Genomic DNA, 11461 nt, shown 5'->3' with positions numbered 1-11461 from the left:
AGGTAATGGCGGCTGTACGCGAAGGTCGAAGGAAGTGCGTGAACGATGGTGTGTTAGCAATGGAGGCTGTAGGGTCCTTTTCATCGTATCATCAAGAGGAGGTTGGTGAACAGATCAATCATGGCGAGGTGCATGTGGAGACGGGTTTTTGTCGAAGAGAGCTGTTCGGCGGCTTTGGAAGGGCTCCAATGGAGTATATTGAATCTTTCACATCGCAGGCGGAGGCTGTTGGTAGCGTGAAGTGGCGGTATGAGGAGCTGTGCCGTCACGTACTTGAAACCTTCTCGGCGGTGAATCGCACAGCTACCGCAGTGCTCGGAGAACGGGAGTCACACCAGCTCGACAAAGACACGCCGGCGGACTGCTTAGATGGCATTTCTTACCTTGTAGATCTGCTGGCCGGAAGAGCGGAGGATGGCAGTGCTGCAAAGGCGGCGTCCAGTCCATTGAAGATTGAGATACGAGATCGAGGAGGAGCGAATTCGCAGGCTACTACGGCTGTTTTGAATCTGTGGCAGGCGTTCCGAACAGCCCTCCTTCCTCAGCTAGTGGAGGAATCCGCAGATTGCTTCGGTGGCAGCGGGGCAAGGACTGCGGCGTCTGACGCAGTCGAGGCTCTCTCGATGGAAGCAGAGGCGAGGCATGCGGCTCAGCTTGTTGTTGACGCCGCTGATCGACTGCGGCGTACCCATGCCGACCTGCTCGCAGTTTATGCTTCCCTACGTGGGCATTTTGGTGGGGAGGCCGCTACTTCTGCAGTCTTTGTCAGGGCTACGTCACGGATTCCTGTGGTTACGCTTCAGGGCAACAGCACAGCGTCTCCTTGCTTCGCCGACACTGTGACGGCGACCCTCCAGCTGGTCAGCACCATGGTGGATGCCAAATGCACCTCCATGAAGGATTTCTTAGCCGATGTTGTGTCCGAGGTGCTGCAAGACACATCTGGGTGTGTACGAGTCTCGTTCGCGGCTCTGCGCCCGAGTGCCTTTGTGGAATGGCTACAGGGTTTCGTGGCTAATCTGCGATCGTTGCGCGTTGGCTACGATCTACTCCAAGACCGAGCTCAGCGTCTTCCTGCCTTCATGGACGCCTTGGTGGAGACTATCCATCGCCACGGTGGGCGAGTCGACGTGACCTCGTTCACCGCTGCCGACGCCCTCGATGACGCGGGCGCGACGGTGTCTGCTCGCCAAGACGCCGCTGCAGTGCTTGAGGAGTGGCGGGTACGAGAGGAGAGGGCCATTTTGTACGGCCTACAGTCTTTGCTGAAACAGCAGGAGGAGCGCGTTCGCGCTCTGACAACGGAATGGCAAGACCTCACTGCACAGTATCACCATCTGTCACAAGAGCAGGTGGCTGCAGAGGAGACGATAATAGAGTTGCGCCGCCGTGTACAGTTCAAGTTGCAGGAGGATTTCAAACTCGAGGAGAGCCTTCGCGAGCTCGACAGCTACCTCGACCTACAGGCGCGTGAGCTCGCCATGAAGTATGGCGCCGATCGAGAAACCATCACGCATCGATTCACGAAGTTGAGAGATCACATCCACGAAACAATGCGTCCGCCAAGGCCACGGCCGGCATCTGCCATGTCGCCAGGTGCCCCACACCTCGGGACCTCCACTCCACGAAACTAGCCGCATCTGCGCGGGGCCTCGATGGATTCTGTGCTTAGTCTCTTCCGATGAGGCAGTTAGGGCGTGCCTGGAGCCTATCCTCGTTTTCGGAAGGAAAACCTCAGCTGTTTGTGTACTTGTGTGTTACATCAATCTTTGCTATGGTATGATGAGCGTATTTTTTTCCAGCTTCGCTGTGGCGATAGCGGTGAAGAGAATGAGGCCTTTAAGCGCAGGCCCAGCCGCGCTCGAGAGCGATCTAATACCGCTTCGAAGCATGTGAGTGCTTTGTACAAGATGTAGATCAAAGACCTCTGCGGTGGGCTTGCGATGCTCCTATCCTTGCCGTATTCACGCCTAAGTAGGCGCGTAGAGTGCTTTTCTGCAGAAGGGTGCGCTGGCAGAGTTGATCGCAAGAGCTTCAGCTTGAGGATGGAGTGACAAGAGCCTGTTTCGCCGAGCATTTGAGGCGCTTCACCCTGCCTCGAGCGAGTCGCCTCAGTGCCACTACGCGCCGCTTCTTTCAAGGGCGCCCTCGTCTCTGCGCTAGTCTCCCCGCTTCTCCCTCTGGGCCTTCAGGTAGGCTGCTGCCCTCACTATGCCCCAAATCACCTGCCGTCCGCGTTGTCACCTTCTCTTCCCTTGTCCCTCTTCGCCGCACGCCGGCCGACGGCGCATTCCGGTTTCCGTCATTTCGTATTTTCTTTTTTTTGTATGTGCCGCGGTGATTTCTCATGTCTGCGCCGTGGCTGCTCTCTCTCTCCCCTCTCCTCCCCGTCCCCCACCGACTCACGTGTGCAATACTCAGCATCTGTGTGTATCTCCTCCCCCCTCATCGCCTGTGCCATTCTCGTTTTCCATCGTCTCGCGCACCTCTGTCGCATCCTTGCGTTCCGAGCACGCGTAGAGACCCTACCAGCGACTATATTGTTGTGTGTGCGTGCAGGAACCTCGATAGCAGCTGTACTGCGGAAAGACACACACACACACATACACACACACACACATACACACACACACACATACTTACAGGCCTTTGCTCGGATCGGCGAGCTGCTGTCTGTTGCCGTCTGCCCACTCCTCTCGGCGCTTATCTTTGGGAGGAAGTCGTTTCGTTTTTTCCCGTCTTATGCGGTGTCTGTGCCGCCCCGCTTCTCGGGTGATTTCCTCGTTTGCTTCGTTCATGGGTAATGTCATCGAAGGCAATAGAAGACGGCACTGGCGGCGCGTCTGCCGGATGTCGCATCGGCGCGGCCATCAAGGTCGATCGATGGGAGTTGCGTGAAGACACCTTGCCGGTGGGAAGTCAGGCGCTGGTGAGTGAAACCCTCTTTTCTCTCGGCAACGGCCTCGTCGGCGTGCGCGGGCACGCAGAGGAGACGGAGGCGGGTCAGAACCGCCACGACCGGTACAATCTGCGTGCTAGTCGCCACCGCGCGCATACGCATAGCCATCGAAGTGGTGATGGTCTGCTCAGCGACGGCAAGGATCGGGCTTCGCCCTTGATGGATGAGAACGAGTGCCGTCACTTCCATGCGCACGGCGGTGAGGATGGCGACAGCAGCACCGTAAGCCGCCGTGGGCTACGGGGGGTGTACTTTTCTGGATTTTATGATCAGCGTCCTCTCATGCATCCGCGTTCGTTCTCCGTCGGCATCGCCACAAAGGAGGGGTACCGTCTGCGCACGCCAGATGCCTTCTGTGTCGACGCCTTCCTTAGCGGCGAACACATTAGCGCCTCACGAGGCCCGACTCGGAGTCACACTCGTCGGCTTGACCTGCGCACCGGGGAGCTATACCGCCGCTTTGTGTGGTCCTCTAATCAGCAGCACCGCGAAATCACCATTGAGACACGCCGCTTTGTTTCAGCGGCGCGCAAGAACATCTCCGTCATGCACTACAAGATGAGCGTGCGAAACGCACGCAACACGGACGTACGCCTCATATCGCGCACGTACCTCTCGGCCGCCGAGTACGACGTCGAGACAATGCTCACGCAGTCAAACATTCAAGATGCCATGAGTGTGGTGCTGGTGCGAACGCGCAATAGTTGCCGCCATCTCGCGATCGTGTCCGTCGAGAGGTGCACGTCCCGCTCGTACCCCGCTGGCATGCCGAACTTCCCGCCCACAGATCTCAGCTCCTCAGCCCAAGGCGGCACCAGCGCTGACGCTGCCTTCATCACATCTCCATCTGGTGCTGGCCCATCGGGTGACGGTTCGCCATCAAGCCCGTCGGTCGTGTCTCCGACCACTCTCACGCCAAGCAGCCGCGAGACGGAGTGGGGAACAGAGACCTCCTACACAAGCTGCATCTCTGATGGTGTTATTATCGAGCTTGTCAAAGTCATTGGCCACTTCGGCGACGAGGATGCGACGACGGAGGAGTTGCTCGACGTGGCGACGCATCAGACCCGGGAGGTGGCGGCCCTCGGCTATGAGGGGCTGCTGGCAGAGCACCGCTACGTCATGAACGTCTTTTGGGATACGGCGGATGTGCGAGTGGAGCCGAAGGCGGACGTCCAGGGCGCCTTTCGGTTCAATATCCTGCAGACATACATGTCGGCCAGCGGCGAGCCGTATTACTGCTTTCCGACACGAGGCCTGGCAGGGGACATGCTCTTGGGCGTCCAGCAGTGGGACGTTGACGCCCTCATCGTGCCGTTTCTGTCGCACGCGTGCCCAAAGAAGGCGCGCGCCCTGCTCGAGTTTCGCATTCGCACACTGAATGAGGCGAAGGACATCGCGGCGGACATGTCGCTGCCTCGTGGCGCTTTGTTTCCGTATCGCACCGTCACGGGAGAGAAGAACCCGACGCCGTACTGTGGTGCGTTTCTCTTCGTGAACGCCGTGGTCGTGTACGCGCTGAAGGAGTATGTGACGGCGACGAGCGATACAAACATCCTCGTGGAGGGCGGCGCTGACCTCGTCTTCACAACAGCACTGGTGTGGCTGCAGTGGGGGACGTGGGAGAAGGGCTTGTTTCACCTCCGCTCGGTGTCAGGCCCCGACACGTACAACGATGTCGCTGACAACAACTTCTTCACGAACTTGATGGCGCAGATGCATCTGCAGTGGGCCGTGCAGTTGGCAGTGATGCTGCGGCAGGAGAACCCGGAGATGTGGCGCGGCATAATGCACCGGGTGCAGATGACGGAGAGCGACATAATTGCGATGGACCAAGCAGCAGCTAAGATGGTGTTGCCCTTCGACGGCACTCATCGCATTCATCCTATGGATCAGTCCTTCATGCGAAAGAAGCGCTGGAACCTGACATCGCTGAAAGACGGGGCGGAGGGCCCGCTGACGTCGCTGTATCACCCAACAGTGGTCTATCGGCATCAGGTCTGCCGTATACCAGATGTGCTTCTGGCCATCATGCTCGCACCCGACAGGTTCTCGTTAGACGAAGCAAAGGCAGATTTCACGTTTTATGAAGCCGTAACGGCTTCGGACTCGGCGCTGAGGCTCGCCATCTTCAGCGTTGTGGCGGCGCAGCTGCGCCTGTCGAACAAGGCGATGAGCTACTTCCACGACTCACTCTTTGTAGACATCGACAACCTCATCGGCAACTCCGGTGGTGGCCTCCACTGTACCGCGGCGGCGGGGTCGTGGAGCTCCATGGCGGTGGGCATATGCGGGCTGCGTGTGGCACAAGGGGTGCTGCACTTTAACCCCGCGCTGAGTGAGGAAATGGATGAGTTCGAGTTTCACGCGCGGCACCGCGGCTGTCTCGTGCGCGTGCTGGTAACGCAGATGCTCGTGACATACACGTTAGTCAGTGCCCCAGAGGGCGTGACGGACCTCATGCTCGTCCACGCCGGCGCCAACCGCATCACCCTGCGACTGCATCATCCCGAGACGGTGCGCCTCTTCAGGGAGGTTCGCGTGTTCGACTTCGACTGCGTCGTGTTTGAGCTGGATAGCGTCGTCGAGGACATCGAGGGCGTCCACTACCAAGCCTGGACACAAACGCTCGAGGAGCACTTCCATCAGCACGGCTTTTCGGACTTCGCGATGACGAAAGAGCTGTACCTCGCCTACTTGCGCCATACAAAGCCCTTTTACGGCCTGAGCGAGATCTTCAAGAAGTACCACCAGCACCCGCCGCCGGCTGGCGAGATCGATGACACGGCGGAGTCGAACACACTGTACGGCTTGTGCCGCCGCAAGCTGGAACTGTTCCGCTCATACGCGACGACGCACGGCATGCCGATGCGTGAGGGTGTGCTGCAACTCATTTCCCTTCTCCGCCAGTATGGCATCGCCGTCGGGTGCGTCAGCGGCAGCAAGAACGCGCGATGGGTCATCAACGAAACCACCAAAGGCAGCTCCATCTTCGATAGCTTCCTCGAGGGAAAGGAGGGCGAGACACTGGGGCTGCGTTGGCGGCCCGAGATGGACTACTTTGAGGCCTGCGCGCGCCGCATGGATGCAGCGACCAACCGCGCCGTCGTGGTAATGGACGGCATTGACGGCTTCTCGAAAAAGGCGCTTGAACGCTTCCGCATGGTCGTTGACGTGAGCCCGGCACCTGAGGAGACAACGTTGTCCATCCCGAGAGTGCTGGCGAAGAAGCTGAGTGACATTACAATGGAGACACTGAATGAGTACACGGTCCGCGGCGGCGTCGTCAATCATCTGCGCGAGATGTAGCTATTGCTTCCACTCACACTAGAGAGAGAGGGAGAGAGAGACAGGTAGTTGCAGCCGCTGAAGCGCCTGAGGGTGTCGTTTGCTGAGCGCATGCCTCCTCGTGCATTTCCCTTTTTGCCTTCCTCAGGACATGGCGCTGAATGGGAAGCCGAAGCGCGTGTTTCATTTCTACTCGCTGGTCTGCGCTGCTTCTGTGCTTCTCTCCGGCGCCTTTCCGTTTTCTTCCCTCCCCCCTGGCGTCTTTCCTCCTCCCGCTGCCTCTGCCGTTTGTGGTCCAGCTCGAGCGGAGAGGAGGCAGTCTTGGCGGGCCATGTATGGGTATGCGCGATGGACGGCAGCCATGTGCCGATCCTCTTCCCCTCCTACTCCTCTCTCTCTTGCCGCTTTTTAGGCAATATCGTGTCTTTCCGGTCAGTGGCGTTGCATCTTCGATGACGTGTTCGTTACGGAGCTCGTCTCGGCCTGGGCGTGCAGGAAATGCGTGGACGTTTCAGAGGGCCGATGTCGCATACACCGCGCGCAGGGGAGGCTGCTCTTGCGCGCGTTTCAGAATCGCTCCCATTCTGTCTGTTCGCCTTTGACCTCCTTCTCGGTGAATAACTGTGTCGTGGCTGGCTCAATCGACGGGATCCCTTCTCACCTCAATCCCTCCTCCTCCTCCTCTCTCCCTCTTCCTCCTTTGTGATTCACCCCTCCCCCTTCCCCACGAGCAGTGCGCCTATGCCCCCCTTTTTTCTCCTCTCCTGGTGATGGCGCCCGTTGTTTGCACGGCGCTCGGCGTCTGCACGTCCGTTGTGGAATCGGAATCTCAACGCCGACGGCGTTCTCTTTGTCCTCTCTCCTCCTTGATGCTGTTGTTGCTGTATCGCGTTACCTCTTTGCCTGCCTTGCATCTGTTGCTCGTACCCCAGCCACATCCCTCTCACGGGCCTCCTCTCGCGTTACCTCCCCCTCCCCCTCACCTCTGCCTCGACTCTCTTCCGCGCCGGTTCGCTTGCCACGTTATCGTTTCTCCTCCTCCCCCCTTCACCTTCTCTTTTCTCCCGTCCCCTTGCCGCCATCATCCTAATCCACAGGAAGAAGAAAATTCGTGAAGACGCGGAAGACGCACGGGGGCGATGAACACGCCACCTTTCAGCTGTCGCCCGTTGTCCGTGGATGTATCGGTGGTGGTGGTAGTGTGTGTGTGGTGGTGGGGAGGGCCAATGTGCGAGAGAGCAGAGATGCGAGGGTGCGGGGAGAGTGGCGCATTAGCATGCAGGCTCTCGCTCGATGACTGAGGCGCTAATTTTGCTCGAATCTCAGTTTGCCGCTCCCGCAAGCCTTTTCTCCTCGAAGAACGCCAGCTGCACACAGACAGAAACGAAAAACATCGACAGGCCCTCTCTCCTCCCTCCAATGGTCGGTAACCACCCCAAGCTCCAAAAAGAAAGCAGTGCCGCATGCGAGGCACTCAATAACCCACGTGGGACTGAAGCGCATTGCCCCTCCTCGGTGTGGAACAACGCACGGGCGCCTCTTTGCAGGCAGCGCGCGCTTTTTTCGAGCCTGTAAAAAACCTCCACAGCCCAGAGTTGCAAATAACCTGAGAATTTCGCGCTGCCTCCACCACGGACGCGGCGGCAACTGGCGTGTCTCTCTCCCTCTTCGCATCCCGACTCTCCCAAATACTCCTATGGCGTGCTCACTCCTCCTTGCCCTCTGGTCCTCTGCGCCACTCCCGACTTCACCCTCTGTTGCAAAGAGGAGTGCGCCCGTCGCGCGATAAAGTCACATAGCGTACTACCCTTCTTGTCACACGTCTTCGTCGAGCGCTCGGCCTGCGCAAATGCGCCAACGCGGTGGCAATGCTCAGCCCTCCGACATCGCCTTATCTGCAGCCGCTGCTGCTGCCCGGGCTTCTTCGTTATCGAAGCGCCGCTCGACACAGTGGCGAAAAGTGCGCGGCTGTTGCATCGCGGCAGGCTGTTTCTTTGTGTGCGTGGTGCTGTACGTTTGCCTGGCGGAATCGATGTACCGGTCGAGCCCCCAGCCGCTGCAGCGACGTGTCAAGCCGACGAAGCACCCGGTAGTGGATGAGCGTGATGTTGCAGCATTGCAAGCGGCCACCTCGCAGGTGGTGAATCTAGCAACGCTGCCGGCTCTAGATGATTTGGTCAAGTCCGCGGCCGAGCTGGGAGCGGTGTACGCGCAGCTGCTGGAGCTGGTGGTAGCTGCGCAGGAAGTGGAGGACAGTGGACGTGCGCTTCACGAGCTGGGGGTAAGCCAAGATCACCTTTCTAGGGTCAGCGCTGCTCTGCGACATGCAGCCGATGTGATCTATTCGAAGCTGAAGGCCATGCTGCTGCAGGAGGCGAATGCGGAGCTGCACATGGCACCGACCTCTTTGGTGCGCACCACCTATGGCTGGATGCTGAGCAACATTTACCTCTACAGCGCCGTGTTGCCTGAATACTACCTCCTTCATGACGACTCTGCCAACCACGCACTGGTGCTTCTGCGCAGCATCAACCTACTTTCCTGGAGCCCGCTCGTGCATACGGTGGCACCGACAGAGACGCGCGAGGATGGCGCTGCGGTACTGACCTATGACCTGTTTAACTGGTCCGGCGGAGCGGCATGCAGGCGAGGGCCGCTGGGTCACTTGGCGCCGGTGAAGCGCTTCTGTGAATCATCCTTCTCTTCCTGGTCGGCTGTGGCGCACCGCGTCGCTGCCACCTATGAGGAGCTTATTGCCCTGTTCCCCTCTTACGCACCCCTTCGCCTCCACTACGCGGTTTCCTTTGCCTTTCTTGCGATGGGCACTGCGGCTGACGCGAACGCCAGCAGCAATCGGGTCCTCGAGGACCACGCAGCAAGGGCGCTGAAAGTTATCCGGACGGACCGCTCACATCTCGACCGCACACACAGACATGCCGACGCGGCTCACGGTCTTGTTTTGGCTCTCCTCGAGGCGTTTCTCACCCCGGTAGGGCTGCGCACTGAGGAGCAGAATGCACAGCTCATCACGGCGCTACGTGAGTGGGACAGTTGTGCTGGGGCCCGGGCAGCGCTGCTGGAGACCACTGATTGGCCCGGAGGCGTTTTTCCGCGCGAATACCGCGTGCCGCTGCTGCGAGATACGCAGCTGCTGCAGCTGCTGGCAACGGCGCAGCTTCACTTGGGCAATGATCATGCGGCGCTGCAGATGTGGCGCTCGTGCCTGCGACGGTGAAACCGAAACCCTTTCCCCCTCGCCTGTGGCCCAACTAGCGGAAGTAAGCAGTGAATGAGTAGTGGTACAAAGTAAGCAGCACCGTGTGGGAGCGGCAGCTTAGTGTGGCGCGCTTCCTCGCCAGCGGCGCACCCGGACGCTGGCTAGCGGGCACAGCTAGACCTGGGGTACGGCAGACAACGCAACGTCGTACGCAACAGCACACCCCCACCAAGTCGAATGCACGTGAGCTCGCACCCCCTTCCTTTGTCGAAGGGTTCATCGAGCAGGCGAGGGAGAGAGAGACGGGGAATACTGCAGGGCTGTGGATGCGTCTTACTCGGTGAAGAGTTTGAGAGGGAGAGAGAGGGCATTGTGTGGACATCTACGACCGTCAACACCCGTTGATGCGGCCCGGGCGTCGCTGACCGTGGGCCACAGTCATGGCTCTCTTCCTTTCTGGCCTTTGATCCCTCCCTCACACAGCAACACGAAACGGGGAAAAAAGAGGAACGGGGGGGCGCTCACCGTTGCGGGTTCATCACATATCCAAACGACACCACGAAGTGTGCGTGGTTCGGTGGCTGCCTGCTGAATGAGGATTGCGACCCCCCTTTTGTTTCTTTTTCTTTGCCCCTTCGGCGTATATAAATATATGCATGTGTGCGTGTTTGGTGTGGCTCATTGTGGCTGACAGCGCGAGCTTATCCTCTCTGTTTTCTCCCTTTCCTTCCCCCCCACCCGCTCCTCGTCTTCTTCTAAATTGCTCTCTCTCTCTGTTTGTCCTTGTGTGTTCAAGAAACTGGCCAAGCACGCCAGCGCACAACGAGGCCCCATCGAGTCCAACATTAATCAGCCAAATGGTGCTACCGCCGCACTCGATGCCGAATACACTGCTGTCCACACGCACATCGTCCAGAAAGCATACCCATACCCGGTCGCTACACTTGAAGGTGTGCAAGCGGCACTGCACATGCTCGGCATACGAACAAGAAGTTCGATAGTACCAGCGACGGGAGCGACAACAAACACGGGGCCTCACTGACGCTCTCATCTTGTTCATAGGCGCTTCTTGCCTTGCGCTTCCTGCTCACATGATGGGGTGGCGAAGCGGCTTCGCGCTGTGGCTTGCGACCGTTGCGTTTGCCGTTGTGGCATTCGAGTGGCGGAGTGCTGCCGCGGCGCCCATGGATCTCACCAGCCCGGTAGAGCACCGCCATTTCCTTCAGCTCGCAGCGTATGACGGCCGCCATTCGCCGAGCAACAGTGCTGCTGAAGCAACGGCGGCGCGATATGTGCAGCTCAGCAACGGCTCTCGATTCGTCTGCGAGACAACGAACCTACGGCGCCGCGAGCCGCTTGACGTCAAGCACTATCCCCTTGAGCATCACATGGCGTCCTTGATGATTGCAATGCGGAACTCTGATCAACCGTGCGTGCAGTACGCGGCCGGTAAGCACGTGATTGTATACTGCTGGGACAGAAAAGTGCGCGAAGAATATCTTACAGAGGGAAAAGGCCGCTTTCTAGGGAGGCGCACGGCCGAACGAACGCAGCGGTATTGGATCGCCACCGACGCGCTTGGCCGATACGCTGCGACTGTCTACGGCGACGGTGAAGAGTGCCCATACGACAAGGTACGCCGCATAGAGACGGAGGTACGGCTCTACTGCCGTCAGTCCGAATTTCAGAACCCGATTCCTTACCTGAGTCTTTACGAGTCGTCACAGTGCCGCTATATTCTGCGTTTGCTGTCGGATAAGTTTTGCTCTGTCCCCCAGCTGGATCATCCACGCGAGGAGGAGACGGTGCGGTGCCAGATGCTGGATGACCAGCACGCGACCGATGTTCGCGGCGGCTTGTGAAATTGCCGTTGCTAGACACGAATGCGCTCCAAAGATATGTGTATGTGCTGCTGCTGCAGCTCTGTCCAAGTGCGTCCGGAGTATGTGCTGAGGCGCGCATGGGCTACTGTGCACTACTCGAGTGCTGCGCTCTTT

At 58.9% G+C, this 11461-nt stretch overlaps 3 protein-coding genes across 3 annotated transcripts; all 3 read left to right on the top strand.

Annotated features, from left to right (window-relative positions):
- Positions 1 to 2803: 2803 nt before the first annotated feature.
- On the top strand, positions 2804 to 6268 carry LSCM1_00556 (uncharacterized protein; the record flags this gene model as incomplete). Its single annotated transcript, XM_067318205.1, has 1 exon — positions 2804 to 6268. The coding sequence occupies one exon, from the start codon at positions 2804 to 2806 to the stop codon at positions 6266 to 6268; it is 3465 nt and encodes a 1154-aa protein (XP_067174310.1).
- Positions 6269 to 8096: 1828 nt separating this feature from the next.
- On the top strand, positions 8097 to 9482 carry LSCM1_00555 (uncharacterized protein; the record flags this gene model as incomplete). The annotated part of the gene is made up of 1 exon (XM_067318204.1): positions 8097 to 9482. One exon carries the CDS (start codon positions 8097 to 8099, stop codon positions 9480 to 9482), a length of 1386 nt encoding a protein of 461 aa, XP_067174309.1.
- Positions 9483 to 10555: 1073 nt separating this feature from the next.
- LSCM1_00554 (uncharacterized protein) lies at positions 10556 to 11326 on the top strand (the record flags this gene model as incomplete). The annotated part of the gene is made up of 1 exon (XM_067318203.1): positions 10556 to 11326. One exon carries the CDS (start codon positions 10556 to 10558, stop codon positions 11324 to 11326), a length of 771 nt encoding a protein of 256 aa, XP_067174308.1.
- Between the last annotated feature and the right edge of the window lie 135 nt (positions 11327 to 11461).

This window comes from Leishmania martiniquensis, chromosome 36 (assembly GCF_017916325.1).
Source record: "Leishmania martiniquensis isolate LSCM1 chromosome 36, whole genome shotgun sequence".
Classification (NCBI taxonomy): domain Eukaryota; phylum Euglenozoa; class Kinetoplastea; order Trypanosomatida; family Trypanosomatidae; genus Leishmania; species Leishmania martiniquensis.
The sequence above is the reverse complement of the archived record's forward strand: the minus strand, read 5'-3'. Positions and strand labels throughout refer to the sequence as shown.